The 26,726-nt window shown below is 42.1% G+C and overlaps 1 protein-coding gene across 1 annotated transcript in view; it reads right to left on the bottom strand.

The window, feature by feature from the left end:
- Positions 1 to 26,726, bottom strand: part of LOC124260087 (receptor-type tyrosine-protein phosphatase T-like) — a 205,708-nt gene that overhangs the window by 43,550 nt on the left and 135,432 nt on the right. The window contains 16 exon segments of the mRNA XM_046694336.1: positions 1,888 to 2,007; positions 3,087 to 3,184; positions 4,074 to 4,110; positions 4,665 to 4,741; positions 7,484 to 7,571; positions 10,655 to 10,699; positions 10,701 to 10,837; positions 12,607 to 12,633; positions 12,799 to 12,899; positions 14,329 to 14,440; positions 17,885 to 17,927; positions 18,190 to 18,251; positions 18,254 to 18,453; positions 19,294 to 19,384; positions 19,822 to 20,020; positions 20,803 to 20,909. Of these exon segments, the coding sequence (XP_046550292.1) occupies positions 1,888 to 2,007; positions 3,087 to 3,184; positions 4,074 to 4,110; positions 4,665 to 4,741; positions 7,484 to 7,571; positions 10,655 to 10,699; positions 10,701 to 10,837; positions 12,607 to 12,633; positions 12,799 to 12,899; positions 14,329 to 14,440; positions 17,885 to 17,927; positions 18,190 to 18,251; positions 18,254 to 18,453; positions 19,294 to 19,384; positions 19,822 to 20,020; positions 20,803 to 20,909 (1,544 nt within the window).

A 26,726-nucleotide genomic window follows, 5' to 3' on the forward strand; every position in this document is an offset into this window, starting at 1 on the left:
CACTGTGTTGTACATAAATTTAGGGGGGTGGGGTCATTCCCATTGTACATGCTTCTCCATAAAAATCATCATCATCTCCCCCTAGCCATAAATTATGAACGGTCCCTAAGGGCTAATACCACCCTCACTGAAGTTGTATTGGCTCACGATACCACAAAGAGGAACTCTAACAATACCTCTAAAGATGAAAACTCAATTAACTTGTCATAACGCAATGCAACTTTTTTCCTGACTTAATTCTAAAACCCTCAAATAATGCGCATGGTGATCAAGTTAATTACAAAACCCATTTAGATTTCAAAAGTATTTTCTCCGCATGTGGAGTTTTAGAAACGACAGTACAATGAAACATTCGGGGGTTCAACAAGCATATCTTTGCTCTCGCGCTTCCCAGCACCATATCAGCCATATTCGACATAAAATGGCTGAAATGTCAGGTTATGCAGAATAATGACTAGGGATAATAACAGTATTGTCTGACATTAAACAATTTAAAATAGTGAGTCACACTAAATTTTATTCTAGGTTAAATCTGGATGCCCCCTTGACCCGTTCTACTTGCTTGTACAGTCCAATCCTTAATTCCTGTAATCACACGCCGAACCACTATGCGCACCGATCTCCATTCATCATTCGCTGCATATGATTCGAGGTTAACATCGAGTATGGAGTAACATAAAATTTCATCTAAATTATATTGTTATAAATAATTTTAGGAGATAATTGATGAAGTTAGTCATACACATTTAGCAGAGAGTTTTCAGTCTCACAAGGGATCTTAAATGAAAGGCTCTTCAGAGATTTTAAAACCTGAGGTAATTCAGGCACCGCAGTTCGTGGTGCAGGCCAAAACTCTGAGTGACTGCATCAGATATAAAGAGTGAGTGAGTGAATTTAGTTTTAAGCAGCTTTTACCAATATTCCAGTAATATCACGGTGGGGACACGAAGAATGAGCTTCTGACATTGTACCCATGTTGGGAATCGAACCCGGATCTTCGGCGCGAGGAGCCAACGCTTTACCCACTGGGCTACTCCACCGCTCCCGCCATGATGTAACGGGAATGATTTTCAAAGCGGCATTAAATCCAACTCACTCACTCACCCAGAGGCGACAATAACCTTTCTGGTAAAAACATATTTTTGATTACTGTCGAGTTACCCACTAAGCGTCAGTTCTACACACCTGCGAGTATCGTAGAATGAACTCACAAAACACAAAGACACTATACAACAATATATCCCAGCAGCCCCTGGGGACTACCACTTATTATTCAGTATGTCAACCTAGAGAAACATGTCTACGACCCAAGTTGAAAGAAACAACAGTAATTCCATAAAATACACATCCTGTTTCCATAAAAGTCATAACTCGAAGGGTGTTATTAGATTTACTCTAAAACAAATTCTCATGTGGAAATGTACCGGTATCCTAATTACTAAACTTGATATTCGTTATTTTTGAGTGCTGCCAGTTGAGGTATGTATGACCAAAATACTCTTTCCGTACAAAACTAGTATGTGATCATTTTGACATGTTATTAATACAAGAAAGTACCAATTGTACTCGCATTTGGCTATTCTTGACACGAACCAACATCTACTGATGCCCAAGTGACTTTAAAAGACCATACGTAGTAAAATTGCCACATGGTGAAATGACAAAATAAAACTGATTATATAATTATCTTAGAAAATAGAGTTGTTGTTCAAAACTTCAATTTTTATTAATTTTTCTCAATTTTTATTTTTGTAGTCATGTAATCAAGCGTCAAAAATATTTGTTTTTGATTTGTCAGAAGCGCATCAAATTTTGTTACACTTTATGGAAATATTGGTGTGAAGTTATTCAACGAATAGTTACTACGACGAAAGAAGCAACGCTTACCTTGGACAGCAGGAACGTCCTGACGATGAAATCAGGCAGTATATCGGTGCCGAGGAGTTGTACCGATATACATCCATATTGCTCGCATCCATCGTCAGGCCAATATTGCTCACATTTTTTCTGAAAATACAATATGAATTCTTAACTGAATATTAATAAAATTTACACATCACAATTAAAAAGTGCAAAACTAATGTTAATTTTCTATTTTAACCTTATTTTATGGCTCGTGTGCTTCAAGTAGGGCTGGGACGGTAACCCGGATACCCAGGCCGGGTGGGTAATGAGTTGGACCCGGGTAACCGTCTCAATACCCGGACCCGTTATGACTTTTTCCCCAAATGATTAAATAACGTAATTATGTCATTCTTTCATGATTAAAATGTTGTATTGTCTTTGAAGATATAGACATGATTTACCTGTTTTGAATATAATACATGGTTAAAATATTGAAAAATTTTAGCCTCCGAACTGAAGAATATATTGCCATTTCTTACAAATTTGATATCAGGAAATAACATAACGGGTATCTGGGTAGGGTCGGGTGATAGAAGATGGGGTACCCGGGAAGAAATTTGGACCAGTCCCGGCCCTAGCTTCAAGTTCATGTGTTAGGCTAGACAAACCATTGACTGATATTCTGAACAACGCTCCCTTAAGTCGGGTTATGATGACACGCAGTCGGTCAGGTCACCGAGCCGGACCAATTAACAGATATTACTTAAGTCGTAGCGTTTGACCACCAGTAGGTTCTAGGTACTTATATAAGTCTACAGGTTGAATGGGAACACATCAAGACTTCAAGACAGGAAGTAAACCTGTGGGGAATCAAGCCCGTGTCTTAGGCACGACGAGCTTCGCTTTACCAACTAAGCGTTGACATGGACAGACCTGAGCCGACATGTTCTCAGGTAGAAACGTGAAGCCTATTCACTATCATTCATGGTTCACGGACACAGATTACATGTGTTTGTTCACAATCCAGAGAACCACAGCAAAACAATCTATGCAACTCAGATGATCTGTTTCAACCAAGTCAGCGAGTCTGACCACCCGATCCCGTTAGTCGCCTCTTACGACCATCATTGGTTGACAAAAATAATAACACTCACATGCATGCAGCTGTTCAACAGCTGGTCAAGATGTGTATATCACGAACGTAATAATGATCAACACTACCATCATGATAATCGTCTTACCTTCCCAGTCTCTGTAGCGTTGGTCAACATAATCAGTGTTTTGGAATTTTCCTGCCACACCATCCGCCATATATCATTAATGGTTGGTTTTATTGGTCCTGTGGGATAAAGACAGTTTGTGAGAACATGTTGTTTTAAGCCGCAGTCGGCAATATGACATCTTTATCACGACTGACTGACTGACTGAGTATGGTTTTACGCCGCTTTTAGCAATATTCCAGCAACATCACGGCGGGGGACACCAGAAATGGGCTTCACACATTGTACCCATGTGGGGATTCGAACCCGGGTCTTCGGCGTGACGAGCCAACGCTTTAACCACTAGGCTACCCCACCGCCCCCTTTATCACGAAAGCAACTGAGCGAAAGTTGCATTATATGACAGTCTTATGACAATGTTATGGCTATATCAGATGAGGAAGTTGAAACACTGCTGCTCTATGCTACAGTTAGCGATATTACGCTCGCGTGTTAATAATCGAAACTGGACCGAAACCGGTGATTGAAAGTAGGAACAACGGGGCACGATGAATTCACAATCAGACATGACGCAGAGCCTCAACTGTAATGGTCTCACAGGAAAAGCATGAGATACAGGATAACCTTTCTGGAACGGATTCATAATCTTTTCTCAGATGAATAACCAAACTTTTTGACGTAACACTTAAGTTCGCATGGCGTGTTTTTATTCAGTTAAAATATTGCCTTGCCTTGACATGTGTTTGTGACAAGTACCATCGGCGAGACAGGATATAATTACCTTTTCGCGAACACCCGGTGCCACCACGAATTGATAGTTATTCACACACACATGCTTATGATACAACCGTGATTGAACGAGAGATTCTTTTGATTATGTTCTCTTGCTGTGAACGCGGTGTAGCGAAACCTTTAGGCAAACGTTTCACTGTCCGTTAGTACGTCCGTTAAATTCATTAATCTCCGATAAGACATCTGTTATAAGATATGAAGAAACTGTACACCTACCTTGTGCTGCTATGTATGCTCTAGGTTTATGATATCCCTGCAAAACAAAGCAAAATGTGGCACAGGTGCTATTTCCCAAACCAACTCTGAATACGACTCGAAGGGCATCTCAAGTCATGGTTTTTAAAGGTGATATTGATGATGACGGGATCAACATTATAATCAGTTTATTAACATCTTGAAACTTTATCTGTCTCACTCCTTGGGATTCCTAAAAACAAACACTGAGCCAAATAAAGTGAAACCCCGATAATATGATCGTCCAGATTAGCGAGTTTTGTACTCAGTTGGAATGTTTATATTGGGGAAAATCTTTTGCTGTGGGGCTTGGGCCACCTCAACAGTGCATAACGGTATTTCGGTTATATGGCTGAAGAAATAAAAAATGTGAACTTACAGGTCGTACCATTTTTATGCCGCCCATCACACGTTTAATGCCATCACATGAAGGAACTGGATTGGTAAGAATCTTACATTCGAACCTATTCTACATAGCAAAGGGAGGGAACTCTGAACAGACTATTGTCGAGCTCCAGTATTAAAAAACTGGAAATATTTTGTATGTAATCCTGTATATACCTATATACTTACATCTATATAATTGGCATTAATATAATCATCTGTGGGGTCGTCTCCTTCCAACTCCAGCACCACGCGAGAGTGATCATCTGGAAATACACATGAGATAAAGCTGTACGGATGATTCAACAATGTATACTCGCCTGGTGTTTTAATAACGTATTGAGTCTAGACATATTCGACTGACACATCAATCAAACGGAATATTTTGGCGGGGACAAATTTGTCTCAGACATGATTCACGACCAAGTCACCCGTTGACGACAGAAAAGGTCCTTCGTGAATCCAAAATTGTTTCGATTATGCTAAGACTAGAACCCCCATCATGAATTATTGGTAAAAGTCTAACTGTCCAAAAATCTACCACAATTATGTCCAATCAGCTAGATGTTGTAAAACGAGCGAAGACAACACCTCGCAACCATACCAATCAGTGATTATCTGGTTCCACTGGACTATGTGGATCGGGTGATCAGACTCGGTGACTTGGTTGACACAAGTCATCGTATCCCTATTGCTCTCGATGCCCATGCTGTTGATCACTGAATTGTCTGGTCCAGACTCGATTATTTACAGACCGCTGCTATATTGCCGAGTGCGGCGTTAAACACAAAACAAATCATGTCCACTGTCTAAAACAAACCTTGTACAACACTATTGATCTTTTGTATTTTTAGTAAGGTATTTTTAGTAATATGAGTGATATGATCCTAATGACGAAAGTCACGCGTACTCATAGGGATACATGCAGACTGGGTGTCTGTACCATTATAAGCCTGATTCTTATAATGGGCATTGTTTCATGAAGCGCAGCAAATAAGTCGCTTATCCGGTCAGAGATAACATCATAACAGTAAAGTTTTGGATTTCAGCTGTCGTTGTGTTGTTCGTCTGTTGTTTATCGCCGCCCTAGGCGATATTCCAGCTTTATCATGTCGTCAGGTAAATAATCGAGTCTAGACGAGAGAATGAAATAATTGACATCACGAACATCCATCTATGTAATTGGGAACACAATGTAGATGACCACCCGATCCCGTTAGTCACATCATGCGACAATCATCGGTGTTGCTGGAGCCCTATTCTGACCTTTATCTTCACGGTGTCTTGAATCATGTGAGTTAGTGAGTGAGTGAGTGAATTTAATCCCGTTTTAGGCAGTATTCCATTTATATCACAGCGTGTATGGGAGGAGTGAGTGAGTGAGTTTAGTTTTACGCCGCTTCTAGCAATATTCCAGCAATATCACGGCGAGGGACATCAGAAATGGGCTTCACATATTGTACCCATGTGGAAACTGAACCGGGCCTTCGACATGGCGAGCGAACGCTTTAACCACTGGGCTACCTCCTTTAACTATGGGAGGAAATTCCCAAGTTGGACATCTGGTCAGTTAATAAATTAAGCATTATTGCAGCCCACGTGTGCGGTCCTGACAAACCAAGAACGATAATCGGGGCGAAACCGGAAACAAATCCTCGATGACACGTTTCTCGCTTGCCCAAGGGGCGCAACTCTGCACAGCCAATTGTAGCCACCCCGTGCCCTTCTCAAGTTACCTAGTCATATACATCAATGTCAGAATTATGCTGTAAGCAATACCATGGATATGCTATTATAATAAAAGTCTTTACTGCAATCATTTAGGATTGGCTATAACCAATGACACATGAGTTCCACGTAACAGTGATAAAATCCATTCAGTCCATGATTTAGCCTCATAATTTAGTACCAGATCTGACATTAATGATGCGTCAAAACACCCTTATCAGTTAATCTGATACCCTATCAAAACCATCCTTCTATTATGGAACTGACGTTAAACAGACAGTCTATAATATGATACCCTCTACAAAACGGAACTCCCCTAATGGAAATCTCTCTTAACTTACAGTCACATCCCTACAATCTCGACCCCATGGCATACAATGTAAATCATACAACGTTAAAATCCAACTCACAACAACTATAGCTGAATAATAATGTCTGTATAGGTCCGAATTACAGTTCCTCAGAAACCCATGTAGGCTAAGGTTTAGTCCCTTGGAGAGGCATTTTAGAAGTTGTGAAGATGAAGGAAAACTATCCATAGAACTTAGTTTTCCCCTTAAGGTTTAGTGCCTGAATATATATTATTTTGATAGAAACAAATAGTGAAAAGGAGCTCCAGTGAAATGGAAGATTTTGAACGTGATGAAATCTAGATTGCTTCATTTAGGGCTTCAGCATTGCAGAAAGGACTGAGCGGAAGGGCAGATAATACGGTTCAGGGACTGAGAGACTGACTACTTGATCAGCTTATAACGTTGGACAAATCCCTCTTGTTTAGCCATACAAAGATTGGTGGCGTCACGACGTCTCTTTATCGGCATTGGGGTAAACAAAAAATATCTAACTTTCAATCCCATGGAAACTGTGTATAAAAACAGGGCATTATTGAGAGCAAACAATTCTCCATTAATTTGTCCAAAGAACACAGAGACGGTTAGACATATTTGAACAAGTTGAAATTAAAAGATGCACAAAGATTTACAAATTATTGCCATAACCAGTTCAGTCGAACGAGTTATGATGTTTTAAAGAACACAGTGTCAACAACAAGAAAACTGATCCGTTTCCTTCGCCTTCAAGTCCTGCAAGTCTAACAGAAATGCTACGGTAATACAACATTAAATAGTCAATTTGAGACCTCAGAAACTGAAATCCTCTACTCCGTATGGTATACATCCCCATGACGTTAAGACCATTGTTAATGTGACCCTGCGACGTCTACCCGGAAACTGGTCTCACATTCAGCATCCTCAACAGAGGGATGACAACACTGCACTTACAGGCTATGATGTTTCCATATCTATTTTTGGGCTTATTTTCCGTTCTTTTTGCAACCTCGCAGCCCGCAGTCAGACCCGGTGGTATAAGCTGAAGAGAAAATAAATCACAAATAAGAGGTGAGGTGAAATTGGGTTTAACGTCGTGCTTGAGAATATGACGAAGTGCGTGCGTGTGTATGTGTATGTACGGCTGCTTGTACTAGCCCAGACTTAAGCTGGCTTTATAGTGCTAGCCCACTGAGATACCATGCCGCAGTGAAGCATGAATACCCCACTCAGACACATTATACTGACGAGGTCGGGGATCGAACCCGCGACCTTCCGCTCTCCAGGCGGACGCTCTAAAAACTACACCACGGAGGCGGTCTCCAATAAGAACACTTTTTTAATTCCAATATTAAACACAGTAGTTTACTTTACAAAATCTGTTTTAAGCTAAAACCAATTTGATTAATTTGTATGTTTTGAAAAACTTTTATCTCAAATTCATAGTAATTACATGTTTTTTTTTGTTTCATGTTAAACGTCACAGTCAGCAATATTTCAGCTACGAGACTACGCCGACGGGTGGAAAGGCAAGTAATCTTCTAAGACATCGTGTCTCACCACCTGATCCATTAGTTCGACAATCATAGGCTGCTGGGGACCAATCTGGATTAGTCTCCCCACTATTTCACTGATATTACAGGACCAGCTGTTACAGTGATCAGGTTCAACATCTGATTAAGACGTCTTACAGATCATCACATGCTTTAGGGCTGGTTTAATCAACGTCAACTGAAGCTTCGGAAATGGGCCTCAAAACCTTTATGTATCAGGAAGGTGAATCTGAACCTTCGGAAATGGGCCTCACAAGCTCTACTTATTGGGAAGATGAATCTGAAGTCTCGGACCTCACAAGCTCTACTTATCAAGATGAATCTGAAGCTTCAAAAATGGACCTCACAAGCTCTACTTATCAAGTTGAATCTGAACCTTCGGAAATGGGCCTCACAAGCTCTACTTATTAAGAATTTGAATCTGAAACTTCAGAAATGGGCCCCACAAGCTCTACTTATCAAGATGAATCTGAAACTTCAGAAATGGGCCCCACAAGCTCTACTTATCAAGATGAATCTGAAGCTTCAAAAATGGACCTCACAAGCTCTACTTATCAAGTTGAATCTGAACCTTCGGAAATGGGCCTCACAAGCTCTACTTATTAAGAAGTTGAATCTGAAGGTTCAGAAATGGGCCTCACAAGCTCTACGTATAGGACAGTTGAATCTAAAGGTTCAGAAATGGGCCTCACAAATTCTATTTATTGGGAAGATGAATCTGAAGCTTCAGAAATGGGCCTCACAAGCTCTACTTATTGAGAAGTTGAATCTGAAACTTCAGAAATGGGCCTCACAAGCTCTACTTATTAAGAAGTTGAATCTGAAACTTCAGAAATGGGCCCCACAAGTTCTACTTATCAAGATGAATCTGAAGCTTCAAAAATGGACCTCACAAGCTCTACTTATTAAGTTGAATGAATCTGAAACTTCTTATTACAGAAATGGGAAACTTCACAAGCTCTACTTATTAAGAAGTTGAATCTGAAACTTCAGAAATGGGCCCCACAAGCTCTACTTATCAAGATGAATCTGAAGCTTCAAAAATGGACCTCACAAGCTCTACTTATCAAGTTGAATCTGAACCTCGGAAATGGGCCCCACAAGCTCTACTTATTAAGAAGTTGAATCTGAAACTTCAGAAATGGGCCCCACAAGCTCTACTTATTAAGAAGATGAATCTGAAGCTTCAAAAATGGACCTCACAAGCTCTACTTATCAAGAGATGAATCTGAAGCTTCAAAATGGACTGACAAGCTCTACTTATCAAGAAGATGAATCTGAACCTTCAGAAATGGGCCTCACAAGCTCTACTTATTAAGAAGTTGAATCTGAAACTTCAGAAATGGACCTCACAAGCTCTACTTATTGGGAAGATGAATCTGAAACTTCAGAAATGGCCCCACAAGCTCTACTTATTGGGAAGATGAATCTGAAGGTTCAGAAATGGGCCTCACAAGCTCTACTTATTGGGAAGTTGAATCTGAAGCTTCAGAAATGGACCTCACAAGCTCTACTTATCAAGAAGATGAATCTGAAGGTTCAAAATGGGCCTCACAAGCTCTACTTATCAAGAAGATGAAATCTGAAGCTTCAGAAATGGACCTCACAAGCTCTACTGAAGCCCCACAAGCTCTACTTATCAAGATGGGAAATGGATGAATCTGAAACTTCAGAAATGGGGGCCCTCACAAGCTCTACTTATTGGGAAGATGAATCTGAAGCTTCAAAAATGGGCTTGACAAGCTCTACGTACGGGAACACTGAATCTGAAACTTCAGAAATCGACCTCACAAGCTCTACTTATCAAGTTGAATCTGAAGCTTCAAAAATGGGCTTCACAAGCTCTACGTATAGGAAAGTTAAATCTGAAACTTCAGGAATGGGCCTCACAAACTCTACTTATCGGGAAGTTGAATCTGAAGCTTCAAAAATGGGTTTAACAAAGTCATCATTTCTGGGGTGGTACCCGAAGCTTCAGAAGTTGGTTTCATCATCAGTGAGGCACTGAACTTGACGTTTAAGGAATATGTTTAGCATTCCTCATATTGAACATGGTCATTTCATGGTCATTTTTATTCTAAAAGCGGCTATCCGCGTTCTATAAACCACTGTCATTTGGATTATATATGTTTGTGAATTATAGATTTATAGGTTTGGCAGATCTTTAACATAACAGAATGTAATGCCTCGTTCAGAGATAAGCTTCCACATCATGTCTAAAATACAGGCTTTCCGACTGACCACAAGCACTACACGAGAAAATGCATGTGGACAATCGAATGGACATGCGTAGACAACAACTAGTCTCTGAAATGAACATTTTTTACAGAAAAAAAGTTCACAGTGAAAAAAAATAAATATAAATGTAATGAAAAGGAGCCCTGAGACTTTGTTCATTTTCAGAGACTGAAGCTGTGGAAATCTAGGTTGCCACATTTTCTAGACTTGCGTGGACTTTCTTGGATATATTTGCTTCAGGGTCTGTATGGCAGACTAGGACATGCTGTAAGTTTTAAATACTTGTCTGTTGTAAGTTTCCGTACATTGGTCGGCATCTCCAAGTAGTCTTTACCTTATATTCTCTTTTTAAGCCATCATAATCGTTCTCCTTGCTTCCCCCGGATGTAGTCCCATAAATCTTCTACTTTGATGGGTGGAATCGTGATATTTCCGACATTTCCATAAATGGGCTCAGACTCGAGATCGTTATCTATAGATGGAAGAATGAGAGGTTCTGCCTCAATGTTAATTGTACCTGAAAGTAAACAAAAACATATGCGTTATCACAATATTGAGTGGCAAAAAAAAGACCAGGCTGAAAATATGTTTTGAAGAAACCCAACCCATTCTAATAAGCCGTATTCGTTTATGAATAAAAACGTAATAACACGTCAATGGGTGTTTGTCAAACAGTTACCAGTATCGCATGAAATCGAAGACATAAAATGTCATGAATTTAAGAAATATAATCGATCGATTAGATAGGAAGACTGAAGAATGCATGCTTCATCGCGAGAAGAAAAAGAGGAAGTGCTTCAAGTGATGCTCATGGCCACCAAAGGAACACACAAGTAGAAGTTTAAAACAACGCCAAACATAAAGGTATGCGAGAATGGTGCGAGGATGACGTATGCATGACATCATACATGACGTCACAGAAATCAGTGTATAAAGCTGCTTCTGCTAACTACCATAACATGTGAAAGGAGACAGTACAGCGTTCTGAAAAAGGAGAATATCTTTAATTTAATTGTTTGATACAGAGACAAATTGCTCCAACTCTGTCTGATGGAGATGCCACCTTGACAAACTCCTAAACCACGACCGGATCCCGACACGGCGAAGGGTCGTAACTCTTCACAGATCTTCATACCGTTGGGTAATTCCCTCAGTTACAATAAGTAAACGTATTTCTAACTTTTGACAGAAGCTCAATAATGTCAACTCTTGCATATAACTGACTGGGCAACCCCCCTCATTCCTAACCAAAGAAGACTTAACGCAACGCTCCAGGGCGCACAACACTTCAGAGCACACAACACATAAAACCACACCGACACTTACCTAGACATAAACATGCGTCGGTGTCTCGGGATGCGGAAGTCAATGAAAAATGTGCTTTAATGTTCAGTAAAAACAGAAGTACGGATACACCACAGACATACAACATCATGTTAACAAACTCAGTGTTAAGATGTTAAGATTGATACCGGATGAAGGGAACAGTGTTAAATATCCACATCAATGCACTGTACGATGAAAACTGGGAGACGGTCTTATATTAAGAAAGGCAACATATGCACTGGTCACAAAAGCAAGGTGAAGCCAAAGTGTGCCAAAAAGTGTTAAAGAGGAATCATTAAAAGCTTGTGATGCGCAGCATAGAGGAAATCCTTGTTAAAAACTGATTTAATAAAAACCGTTCAATGACTTCCTTACTTTGTTAGCAGCTTACAGTGAGTTCACATGAGGAATACATTGAATAGAGGACATATGAGAGAAACAGAATTAAATTACAACCAAAACGGTTTGGGTTCGTAACATATTCGTAACTCCAATCGTAACTTAAAAATGCTGATACGACGTAAAAACTTAACTCACTCACTTAATCGTAACTTATATAGTAATTACGCACGAACGTAACTTAACGTGCAAAACATCCAATTTATATAATCATTACTTATTCGGATTGAAAAATGTTGAAAGGATAGTTACTTCCGACTATTACTGTAAATAATATGATTACTATTACCTAAATATATTTTGAATACACAGCGAACATCACCCAAACGGTTTAAAATCATTATATCAACAAACTAATTGTTTCATAGCCTTATAATAAATACTGTCTTATTGTCTGATTAAGGCTTTATTTCATCAAATGTGGTTGATGCACATGCGCAATATTGCAAACGAAGGTTGAATTGTTTGCGTAAACAAAATTGCAGACTTGTGCAACTGAAGGTGATTAGCGCCTCGAATCGGCACCGAAACATGAAGATATTTCGAAAAGGAAAGACTCACCCAAACTAAACTTAGTGTAGAAACCTCCTAGACGCATGAAAATAACAAGAATCGTTACAAGATGGCGCTGGTTGTTGTCAATAAACGAATTACTGGTTTCGTGTTAATGGAACTGTTTGATGATATTTTATTATACAGTGTTAGGGTTGTTAGTTACTATAAATAGTAAGAGAGTCACGTGATTGTACTGACCAATGGGAGTGGGCGGAGGAGACGTATCCGGTTCCGGTAATATAGTTGGGCCAAATGATGGCAGATCTGACTTCTCTCTCTCCGCTGACAGATGACGTTTTCTGGAAACAAATGGACCCAGTGCATGAATTAACTTTGAAAAGTCACTGGCCAGGATGATTAGTTAAGTAAGAATGTTACTAGCCCACATCACACTTCACTGGCCCTGATAAATATCGCTATCGAGATGCACATCGGTCAGAATTGATGTGATGTTTGGTAATTGAAGATGTTAAAACGTTACATTTGTATTGTAATGGTTCCATAACCTCTTTTGCGCAACGCTATTAACATGTTTATATAGCCATCTAAGAGATCTAAATATCACGAAACTTTTGCGGACGGACTTTTAACACCTTAATAATTGACTTCATCACATTCACGTGCATCAAATACAGAACAAATTATCTGAGATTTTCAGCTAGCCACTCGGGATAGCTTTAACAATATATTACAGGCCCGATTCACAATCAGCAAGCATTTGGCTAGCGGGCCAGTACCTATTTCTAACGCTGAATGAACCATTAATTTTAGTTCCCTGTAACCATAGTTCGTTGTGGGCATTTGGACTGAAACTGCAGCGATCATGGGTCCAACAAGCAGTTCGTTATATCCGTTAGTTCGTTATATCCGTCAGTTCGTTATATCTATCCGTCAGTTCGTTATATCCGTCAGTTCGTTATATCCATCAGTTCGTTATATCCGTCAGTTCGTTATATCCGTCAGTTTGTTATAAGCGCGTTCGTTGTATGCGTAGTTCATTTTATATAAGTGTTAAAAGCAGCAAATATATACTGCAGTCGCTAACGCCGATAGATATATGCCGTTTTACAGACTCAGAGGTTTGAAATAATGATTAGACCAATAAAACATTATTAGATTATCCAAATCAAACAGGAATGAAACGCTCATGTCCCCTGCCAATGGAATGGTCTTTTGTCTGCTTGATTCAAGCACCTGACTAATATCGCTGTCTGGGACTTGTTCCGAAGTGTCAATGGCACTTAATCAAAAATTGATTAACACGCTGTCAGCTGACAGCGGCCTTCAACCATCACAGAAGAACGGTGTTACTTTGAGAAAATCATTGCGAGCAGTGGTAAAATGACAAAAAATATCAAATAAAAAAAGAAGAAAAAATACACGAAAAAGACAACAAGAGACCACTTGATTGATTTGTGAGGAATTACAGCTAGGTCATCAAAGGTTCATTGACTGTAGTTGGTTGTCATGAAAACCGACAATAAAAAGATCCGAAACAACTAAGTAGCAAATGGCTCCGGTTCATGACTACATTGATACAAGTGCAATATCTGATTGAAGTGGAGACGAAAGGTACCATATCGCCCTGTCATGTATCATAATATCATAATTATTATTATAACAAATCGTATGAGAGATAAACATACAAAACGACAAAAAATAAAATACGAAACTAAAATGTGAATGACAAGTATTGATACGAAACTATATTGTTGTGTAAAAACGTACCTCCACACCATCAACAAGACAGCGAAGGTTATGATGAGGAGGATGAAGACGACGAGGACGCCGATGATGACGGGGACATGGCTGGTCTGGGGTGCCGCCTTTACAGGTCGAACTGAAACAGAAACTCCGTCATCAGGTTCCATTTATAACGCAAAACTTAAAAACGAAAACAAGAAGACAAAGTCATCAATATCCACCGCAATGGCAAAATACTCTTCATGATTATGTCTACGGTTTATGATTATGTCAAATATTTAGGTGTGTATATAGACAAGTGGAAGGAGAGTATTGAAAGGTTTTTAAAGTTTTGCTCCAGAAAGGAGCACTATCACCAATTTCAGTCTATGTCAAACTTGTTGCCATGGAAATGCCAAAAATATTTTATTCAGAAATCCAAAACTACCAAAAGGCACCAGTACACCACCAGATCTATCTATGTGCCAAGTTTGGTGAAGAAACATTGAACGGTTTTTTGAGTTCTGCTCCGGAAAATGGCACTACCACCAATTTCAGTCTTAGTCGAATTTGTTGCCATGGAAACGCCAAAAATATTTTATTCAGAATTCCAAACTACTAAAAGGCACCAGTACACCACCAGATCTATCTATGTGCCAAGTTTGGTGAAGAAACATTGAACGGTTTTAGAGTTCTGCTCCGGAAAAGAGCACTACCACTAATTTCAGTCTATGTCAAACTTGTTGCCATGGAAATGCCAAAAATATTTTATTCAGAATTCCAAAACTACCAAAAGGCACCAGTACACCACCAGATCTATCTATGTGCCAAGTTTGGTGAAGAAATGTTGAGCGGTTTTAGAGTTCTGCTCCGGAAAAGACAAATGTGCACGGAGTACGGACGGACGGACGCACGCACGCACGCACGCACACACGGACGGAATCCATTTTAATACCCAATAATTATTGGATCCTGAGAGTCCTCTTCCTTGTGGTAAAAATGATGATCTGGTGATAGTAGCTGTTGAGTTATCGCCCCTTTGAACAGTATTCACGTTTCAGCTTGAGTGAGTTTAGTTTTACGCCGCTTTTAGCAATAATCAAGCAATATTACGGCGGGCGGACACCAGACATGGGCTTCACACATTGTGCCCTTGTGGGGAAACGAACCCGGGTCTTCAGCGTGACGAGCGAACGCTTTAACCACTTGGCTACCGCCCCGCCCCTAAAGTTGGAAGAAAACCCGCGAGGTTGGTGCTGGAGTTTTGCCGCTTAGGGTTAAACCCAGAGGTATGAGGGTTAACGAATCTAGAAACATTATTAGTGCCAATCGGGATTCGAACCCATTTCATGGATTTATGCCAATCGACACAGCAAATACCCGTTCCCATAGCTTACATGTGTCAGTTGCAGGAATATATTTTCTGATTTATCAGAGTCAGCAGTTGTGCAATACAAGTAAACAGTATATATTTCTGATTGTCCCTCGGAGAAATATATATTCACCAAAGAGAGCAACAACAACAGGGTAAACACCGTATATGAAATAAACAATTGTTGACGCTGCGATAGAATTATTGTCACAAGTAAATATAAGGTGAGCTAAACTTCAGAAATGTGCAGTCTTAATACTGCAAATTGATGTACCATCGGCTGACCAACCTGTACCACCTGCTGATCAACTAGTAAATATACGACCTACTTTTTTGTAATGACGCCTATAAGTATACGCACTACGATATCAACTTTTAGTAGAGCTCGCAAGACTGAAATGTACACCAAAAATAGCCTTAATATACCCTACGGATAACCACTACCACGCGCAATGTACATAGTGAAATGAAACCCAGATTACGTCAATCTGAGATAGCAGTTCACGCAACACAGCCCAACCAAACACCGCTCATATGTAGGAGAGCTTGCTTCCATGGAGACAGTAATCACGGTTTGTCAAATTTCGTCTTCCGACCCTTCCCTCCGCTGAGCACAACAATCTGACGGGTTTGTCTTGCGTCCGCCTCGCTGCCGTGAGGAACGACTTCCAACACCGAACGACGTCGTTGCTTGGCTATATATGTCTTCGACACAATCACCAGAGAGCTTAAGCATGAAAAACGTGATGAGGTCCTGCGGGTACAGTCAACCAAAGTGATATGCGATTTGGATTGCAGTGTACCTGTTTTTTAGGCATGCCGTGAATTGGGTCCAATAAGGTCATGGAGTCAAGTTTCCGAGTTGATATTCGCTGTACTCAAGTTGAGAAAGATCTCGATAATAATCAGGTTGTAAAATTCCAAATTTGATAATCACATGAACGATGTCTCATGATATTGGCTTCGACTTTGATATTTTACAACAAATTTTGAAGTGTCGGTAATTCAGTTGGGTTTGCTTTGAACAGTATTAAAGTTAAATCACGGTTGTCTGCTAAATGTGGGAAGAAAACCCGAAGTGATAAATGTTTTTGTGTTGACCACTTTGAAACCATCGAGCACAGACATGGTGTTCACAAACCTAGAAGCTTTATCGGGAGATCGGAATTTCAAAAAACAATAATTGGTTCCTGGCGTGCCCAAGGGACTTAACACTGCAAAGCCAATTGAATACTGGGCAACTGGGTGCCTTAATTTGAGGTGTGAATGAGTGATTACTCTTTTTACAACATACAGTAATATCACAGCTAAATCAATCCGGTTTGAAAAGAATAAAACTTCGACTAGAAAAATCATTGGCAGCATGCAAGGGCAACTACCACCTCCACTAGTACATGGTGACTATTGACATCAAATGACTATGATCACTCGGTCATTGGGATCATGGGAATGTTTCATGATTACTCCAACACAAACCATAGTGAAGTGATTCCAAGTCACGATATTTCTTTTCATGGGTACAACGTGTGAATCCTACACAGTAATCAATGCTGTGATATTGCTAAAAGCGTTCTACAACCATACTCACTCACTCACTCATGTAAGCCTGGGCCCTTATTCTCGAAACGTTCGTACCCCTAAGAATTCTTAATTTTGATCGTACCCAATGTGTTAAGAATGGGCTTAAGAAGTTCGTAGGGCTACGAACGCTTCGAGAATAGCTAGCCTGGAGTGTTATGTATGTTTTGCACACATCTATGTTGTTGGCACTGTTACCTGGCAACGTGGCTAGGACGTCCAATAAACAATGTTTCTGATATTATGATCACAATTCCCGACGTCGGGTGACATTGAAACACAATCTACCAGTCACAGTGGCGACTGACCCAATCCAAGACGTAGTGGACCCGGGATCCACAGGGTCCATATCATGTTTGAATATGTCCCTGTGAGTATTCAGGATCAGAACAGGTTCCCAGCAACCCACGCTGGTCATACGATGAGACAAAATAGATCAGGTGTAAAACTGGGTGATTTGGTTGATTGCGCATCATTGTACCAACACGACGTACGATCGTTGCTCACAATATTAATCACGGGTTTGTTTGGTTCAGACTCGATTCTTCACAGGTCATAGTCATACAGGTGGAATGCTGGTGCACGCCTGAATATTTAGTATTTTTGAATTAATATAAACATTTCAATGTCCTTTCATTTTTTGTAGCTTACCTAAGACTGGTCTCTCAATCCTTGAGAATGTTTGTCTTTCGGTCTGAAAAAATCAAAAAATCACTTGTGTGAAAAGCAAAACATTAAAGCCAATAAAATGTCCACACTGTTTAACAATAAGTTAAAATGCAAAAAGTTTTAGTTTCGTGTGGTGCACTGCTGAAAAAAGGATATTGCGTAAAGGGCATGTGATTATTCTAAATTTGGCTCCAACCAAACAAATTGAATTCATTTTTCAAATATCCTGAATACTTTTCTTTTATTACAAAATTATAAATATTATAACAGAAACAATGTGTACTCACGCCATCAACAACAGAGAAGGCTCCGAACCATATATTATAAGTCTGGTCCCGCTGTAAGGGGCATTGTAATAGCCCCCGTACGTGCTGTTGTCGCCGACGACGAACTTCCCGTTAACGACATCTCTGTCGAGCTGGGCGGCGACATACACACGCGTTCCGTGGCGGCTGGCCCGTTGGTAGTCGTCTTTGATGTTAAGATGTTGGGGCGTCGAGCGTTCATGACGAAGCTTCTCATACAACAGCTCCACTATTAGCCGATAGAAACTGAAATGGACAGGGTGCCGTTAGATCAAAAGAGTTGGTGTACTGGATAGTAAATGGTGCCATACCAATTTAACCATATTTGTGTAATGGGCAATAATGGGTCATACTGTCAAGTGGCCACTGTCTACTGTTGGCTAATAGGCTGTTGGTGTATACGTGCAATCAATAACGTTACTACTACTACTACTACTACTACTACTACTAATACTACTAGTACTACTACTAGTACTTTTGGTAAAAATTTCTTTACCTTAGACTGACTGACTGAGTTTGGTTTTAGCAATAGCAATATTCCAGCAACATCACGGCGGGGGACACCAGAAATGGGCTTCATACATTGTACCCATGTGGGGAATCGAACCCGGGTCTTCGGCGTGACGAGCCAACGCTTTAACCATTAGGCTACCCCACCGCCCCTTTACCTTAGAAGTGAGTGAATGAGTTTAGTCTTTTTGCATGAGCTAATGAACGTATGAACTTAACCTCATGACTGCCGTACTTTGAACAATGTGAGTGAGTTTAGTTTTACGCCGCTTTTAGCAATATTCCAGCAATATCACAGCGGGGCTTCACACATTGTACCATTGTTGAGCATCAAACCCGGGTTGTTGGCGTGACGAGCGAACGCTTTAACCATTAGGCTACCCCACCGCCCCCTCTTTGCCTTAGAACAACGACTGCGTAGAACTAAATATCAGTAAGGAATATTCGGGTTCATTTCAATCCATCGGTACTGCTGTTGGTTTAATAATATGAGCGGAAGCCAAATTCTACATAACAGTAGATTTGGAAAATACAATGGTAAGTTCGATAAATATTGTTAAAGTTTGAGAGAATCACCTGACAGTTTGGTCCCCTGCGTCACGGAGGTCAAGGGTCACGGTGTGGTCGGAGACCTCCACGATGATTGGCTCCAAGGGTTTCATGGGATCTACAATGCATCATGGGTACATTACTAAACTGTCATACAAATCCATGTCTTTTTTTTTTTTAAACCCTGATCACTCGTTGCAGTCAACAATGTTTTGTACACTGTATTTTTTTACAGTTGTGGAAAAAAAATTTGTCCCACAAATATCACACATTACAAATTCCATTGTATCTCAAATTCACAATCAGTGGTGTCACCGACTTCAGCGCTTTCCTCTTTATGACGCAAAGCATCATATCGTGTCTTAATTAGTAAGTGAATGTGCTTAGTTTTACGCCGCTTTTAGCAATATTCCAGCAATATCATGGCGGGAACACCAGAAATGGGCTTCACACATTGTACCCATGTGGGAAATCGAACCCGGGACTTTGGCGTGACGAGCGAACGCTTTAACCACCAGGTTACCCCACCGCCCTCGTGTTTTAATGATAGCTTACCCGGCGCATCTGTCCAGACAGTTACTCGAGCTTCAGCTCCTGGTCCCTTCACCGTGCTGGCGTTAACTGCGCATGCGTACTGAGTAGCAGGACGTAACCTTTCCATCTTGTATTCATAAGTGTCCACCGGCAGTGTAATTGCTCTTTTGTCGTCATTGTAACTTCTCTTCAAGAGGGATGTAATTGGCTTGCACGACACCTGCGGGAGAGAACTCGTGAGATGACATAAGGATATTTACAGGATGTTCCAAGACAATTCTCAGTCAGCCTCCAATCACGTGACACGCAAGTCTCATTCTCAACTGGGGATATTGATACTTGGTTCTGCATGATGTTTAACGCTGCATAAAGTATATACTATCTTCATGACGGATATCTGTAAATAATGGAATCTGGACGAGAAAATCCAGTGGTTGATAGTATGAGTATGAGTATCAACCTTGTCACTAATCCATATTACCAGATGTATTCAGACGCTCTTGCTACAAACGAGGATGCCGTGAATCTCTGTTCTAATAGAGTCCCTACATGTTTAGGTGTGATGTTCTTAAAGGGCACACTAAATAGGGACCTTTCGATGGATAGCATCGCAAATGTATTATCATTGATAACATTATCATTAACCTTTAAACATGCATCTTCAAATAATAATTAAACAAAGTTATTTTATCATACTTCAGCTACCATAACAGCGGACATTACAACATTAAGGTTCAAACAAAAATCTTATTCTACACGAACCGATTTATAAAAGATCAAACTTGACCTTTGACCGAGATCTTACACAGGCATCGAAAGCTTAAGTAGATGGCGAGGAAAACCGCCTGCAGCGTTGTGAACGTTAATCGAAAAACAGCATAATGACGTAGCTTCTAACATCTCCATGGAACCAGTAAATAAACCAATTTCCTACTCTAGGACACACACCAACAGGACATCAAAGTCAGCGTCCTAAAAGCATTGACGTTTTAACACACTTACCGTGAAGTAGCGCAGCTCGCCATTAAAGTCAAGAGGCCGGTCCCACCTGAGGTGTATTGACGTCGTGGTACGTGACACGTTCCTCAATACTCGGACAGGACCTGGAACTGGAAGCGGGAAGACTGAGTGAAGTGGCGTTCTGCTTCAAGAGAAACTTTTAAAGACCTTTTCAAATAGTCTGTAGCTTGTGAACTTGACCGTGCGAAGGCTTTGATATTGCATCTACTTTAAGTCCCGACTGATGTCCGTTACGTGATTCCATTTCAAAATGGCATTTCACGACGTCTCGTGTTAACAGCTGAACCTCAGCAGGAACGAATCCCCCATCCCTCTAGACGTTTAGTTTTACGCCGCACTCAGCAATACTCCAGCTATATGGCGGCGGTCTGTAAATAATCGAGTCTGGACCAGACAATCCAGTGATCAACATCATGAGCGAAAGTGTACAGATGTTTAGCAATGATTAGATTAAGTTTTTATAAAATGGTAAAACATATAAGCTTTGTTAACGATGTTTTACTGTGTTTTAGCAATATATCCACAATGCCACGGGGACACCAGAAATAAACTTTACATCCATGTGGGGAATCGAACCTGAGTCTTTGGTGTGACAAGGGACAGCAGCATTCTCCACAAGGCCACCAAACCCTTACAAACAGTCTGAAGTCTCTGAACATTTTACCGCAATAGGGTATATGTATTCCAGTCTCCATCAGTTCCGAAATCCCCGTTGATACTTTCTCTGATTGCAAAGATATTATCCTACACAATTCAAAATTTTCAATCGGAGAAATGTCAAAACTTATAAATGAATTCCTTTAATATGTATGGCAGAAAAGCAATAATTCCGAATTTGATTTACAAACCTCTTTTTTGCATGAGCTAATGAATGTCTGAACAGTCGTTGAACTTAACCTCATGACTGCCGTACTTTGAACATCGTCTTCATCGAAATGTGAGTGAGTTTAGTTTTACGCCGCTTTTAGCAATATTCAAGCAATATTACGTCGGGGGACACCAGAAATGGCCTGGACTTCACACATTGTACCCATGTGGAGAATCGAACCCGGGTCTTCGGCGTGGCGAGCGAACGCTTTAACCACTAGGCTATTCCACCGCCCCCTCAAGAAGGAATAACCAGGCCAAATGTCATGGTATATATTTAGATGAGGGGCGGTGGGGTAGCCTAGTGGTTAAAGCGTTCGCTCGCCACGCCGAAGACCCGGGTTCGATTCCCCACATGGATACAACGTGTGAAGCCCATCTCTGGTATCCCCCATCGTGATATTGCTGGAATATTGCTAAAAGCGGCGGAAAACCATACTCACTCACTCCTTCTTGTGACGGATCCGATATTGAGTTTTTAATTACAAACATACCAGAAAAAACCTTTAAGGCAAAGAAGCATGTTTATATCTCCCGAATAACGCCACATTATATTTAAAAGTTTCATAAAACTGTTGTTTTATATACACCTGAAATTGACACTACGAACAGACAGAGCCACATGTACCACTGTTTTTACCGATCGTGCAATGATAGGGACATCGCCTCTGTAACAAAGCAGAGAGATATTATGCAGACCAGACTGGTGCCAATACCACTGGTGCCAATACCACAGGCGCCATGGATGTTTTTACTAACACCTGCGAGACACATATCGTTTTTCCATTACCAATCTCTCGAGAAAGGTGAGGAGTATTGCCGTGTCAATTTTCTTAACACCTATCAGCCTTTAGTGCCACGCTCACTACAGATCTCAGACTCGGAGGTGGAAATTCTTCTTGGAGGCGCTGACAAAATAAACCCGCAGGACTTTGTCAGTTATCATTATTGTATCAAAGCATGTATGGTGAAAACATCAAGTAATTAACTGGTAGACTGGCCCTAAGTATTACCCCAAACCGACAGCTAATCACTTTGGTCGTTTTTGCTTGGCAGCCTAGTCTGAAAATTACGGGAGGAAATTTGTACATGGTGTATATCAAAACACAGATTACTGACACCGCAGTTGGCAGTTGAGCTGTAGGTTTAATCAACATGGTGATGCAGTTGACGGCTGAATATTTGCATGCTTGCTCAAAACCGGTACAATAAACACAATGCTGGAATAAATATCAGACCGATCTGATTAGGGTGTGAACGTCCGTGTACGATCACATATAAAAATGTAAATCTCTAAGCGATTCTGCAGCACCGTCAAGTCGACAGAGGGGATGATTCGACATAGATGCTTTGAGACAGGCTTTGAATTTGATAGAAAAACGACCACCCAACAGGGTCGTACAAGTTTAAGCTCAGTTGAATTTTCTTGTCCAGTGAAAGATCAAGAGACTTGCTTAAGTCGAGCATATTTATTGCCCAATATGTGTACGCATTTAGTAAATGTCACGATTGCCTGCTTGCACGTGTATCATGTGCAAATCGTAAAAGGATAAGAAAGATAATTCATTATCGATAAAGTAATCTACATCCGAAAGAACATTATTTTCACCGGTTGCACCTCTACATAATGTTTTTTTGCGTGCTGCTTTTCGTAGTAGAAACTTTCACACACTTTTGCTGTCTCTGACAAACAAGGAAGTGATATCTGCGCCAGGCAAAATAGGCTTTGGTAGCTCGAACCATCTCCAGTATACAAGGGTTCAAACGACTTTAGTTCGTTATACCCGTAGTACGTTATACGCTTTGACTATATATGCAAGTGGTTGGGACAAAAATAACCAGTTCGTTATAAACGGAGTTTACTGGACCACGTCAGTTTACGCTGAAACACAATCAGCTTACACAACATGACCGTCGTATCACCAATTTACGGCTTCAACAAATAATTTTTTTTTAATTGTTTTTAAATTACGGCTTCAACAACAAGCATGAACTGGGTGAGAATGATTTTACGCCGCTTTTAGCAATTGTCTTGCAATATCACGGAGGCGGACACCCGAAATTGGATTCACATATCTTACCCAACGGGAATCAAAATTCATACCTGTACCTTCGGCAAGACAACTGAACTGTTTCCCCACTGGGCCAGCCTACCGCAGGCATACTGAACCTTTTCACCACTAGGACAGCCCACCGCAGGCATACTGAACCTTTTCACCACTAGGCCACAGTACCGCAGGCATACTGAACCTTTTCACCACTAGGCCACAGTACCGCAGGCATACTGAACCTTTTCCCCACTGGGCCAGCCCACCGCAGGCATACTGAACCTTTTCACCACTAGGACCAGCCCACCGCAGGCATACTGAACCTTTTCACCACTAGGACAGCCCACCGCAGGCATACTGAACCTTTTCACCACTAGGCCACAGTACCGCAGGCATACTGAACCTTTTCCCCACTGGGCCAGCCTACCGCAGGCATACTGAACCTTTTCACCACTAGGACAGCCCACCGCAGGCATACTGAACCTTTTCACCACTAGGACAGCCCACCGCAGGCATACTGAACCTTTTCACCACTAGGACAGCCCACCGCAGGCATACTGAACCTTTTCACCACTAAGGGCCACAGTACCGCAGGCATACTGAACCTTTTCCCCACTAGGCCAGCCCACCGCAGGCATACTGAACCTTTTCCCCACTAGGCCACAGTACCGCAGGCATACTGAACCTTTCCCCACTAGGCCAGCCTACCGCAGGCATACTGAACCTTTTCCCCACTAGGCCACAGTACCGCAGGCATACTGAACCTTTTCCCCACTAGGCCAGCCCACCGCAGGCATACTGAACCTTTTCCCCACTAGGCCACAGTACCGCAGGCATACTGAACCTTTTCCCCACTGGGCCAGCCTACCGCAGGCATACTGAACCTTTTCACCACTAGGACAGCCCACCGCAGGCATACTGAACCTTTTCACCACTAGGCCACAGTACCGCAGGCATACTGAACCTTTTCCCCACTGGGCCACCCTACCGCAGGCATACTGAACCTTTTCCCCACTGGGCCACAGTACCGCAGGCATACTGAACCTTTTCCCCACTAGGCCAGCCCACCGCAGGCATACTGAACCTTTTCCCCACTAGGCCAGCCCACCGCAGGCATACTGAACCTTTTCCCCACTAGGCCAGCCCACCGCAGGCATACTGAACCTTTTCACCACTAGGCCACAGTACCGCAGGCATACTGAACCTTTTCACCACTAGGCCACAGTACCGCAGGCATACTGAACCTTTTCCCCACTGGGCCACCCCACCGCAGGCATACTGAACCTTTTCCCCACTGGGCCAGCCTACCGCAGGCATACTGAACCTTTTCCCCACTGGGCCACCCTACCGCAGGCATACTGAACCTTTTCCCCACTGGGCCACAGCCCGGTACCGCAGGCATACTGAACCTTTTTCCCCACTGGGCCACAGTACCGCAGGCATACTGAACCTTTTCCCCACTAGGCCACCCTACCGCGGGCATACTGAACCTTAGGCCAGCCCCCCACTGAACCTTTTCCCCCAGCCACACCGCAGGCATACTGAACCTTTTCCCCCCACTGGGGCTACCGCAGGCATACTGAACCTTTTCACCACTAGGCCAGCCCACCGCAGGCATACTGAACCTTTTCCCCACTAGGCCAGCCCACCGCAGGCATACTGAACCTTTTTCCCCACTAGGCCAGCCCACCGCAGGCATACTGAACCTTTTCCCCACTGGGCCAGCCTACCGCAGGCATACTGAACCTTTTCACCACTAGGCCAGCCTTACCGCAGGCATACTGAACCTTTTTCCCCACTGGGCCAGCCCACCGCAGGCATACTGAACCTTTTCCCCACTAGGCCAGCCCACCGCAGGCATACTGAACCTTTTCCCCACTAGGCCACAGTACCGCAGGCATACTGAACCTTTTCCCCACTAGGCCAGCCCACCGCGGGCATACTGAACCTTTTCCACCACTAGGCCAGCCCACCGCAGGCATATACTGAACCTTTCACCACTAGGCCAGCCCACCTAGGCATACTGAACCTTTTCCCCACTGGGCCAGCCTACCGCAGGCATACTGAACCTTTTCACCACTAGGCCACTAGGCCAGCCCACCGCAGGCATACTGAACCTTTTCCCCACTAGGCCAGCCCACCGCAGGCATACCTGAACCTTTTCCCCACTAGGCCACAGTACCGCAGGCATACTGACAACCTTTTCCCCACTAGGCCAGCGGGCCTGAACCTTTTTTCCCCCGCAGTAGGCATACTGAACCTTTTCCCCACTAGGCCAGCCCACCGCAGGCATACTGAACCTTTTCCCCACTAGGCCACGGTACCGCAGGCATACTGGACCGCAGGCCCACTTGAACCTTTTCCCCACTAGGCCAGCCCACCGCAGGCATACTGAACCTTTTCCCCACTAGGCCAGCCCACCGCAGGCATACTGAACCTTTTCCACTAGGCCAGCCCACCGCAGGCATACTGAACCTTTTCCCCACTAGGCCACCCTACCGCAGGCATACTGAACCTTTTCCCCACTAGGCCACAGTACCGCAGGCATACTGAACCTTTTCCCCACTAGGCCAGCCCACCGTAGGCATACAGCGCTGACCAAGTTTCGGGGCAGTCACCCCCTCTCTCTTGCCCCTATAAATTACTTACGCAGGCTGTCCTCAGAAAATACTTATAATTGACTCCAAGGAGTATTCGTCCTTAACTTAAGCAACAAAAGTTAACATCTTCCAGTCTGCGTGTCATCTTCTCAGTCGGTTTCACTTACTTTACTTACATAAATGTTGATTTCATCGAGATGACACATGGCCATCTTGTCCTTGAATGACTATCACATAGATCTGCATAGTTTTGTTCTATTTACTACACAGAGAGGTAATCACGTTTCTCATGTCTGTTATTGTATTATCTCAGTCACGATCTGAGCCTCATCTGTTGTTTCATTTGAATTAGTTACATCACCGCATGTTCGTGGATCTCAAGGTTGGGGTC

Source organism: Haliotis rubra, unplaced genomic scaffold (assembly GCF_003918875.1).
Source record: "Haliotis rubra isolate DU_JTF1 unplaced genomic scaffold, ASM391887v1 Scf75, whole genome shotgun sequence".
In the NCBI taxonomy this organism is placed as follows: Eukaryota; Metazoa; Mollusca; class Gastropoda; order Lepetellida; family Haliotidae; genus Haliotis; species Haliotis rubra.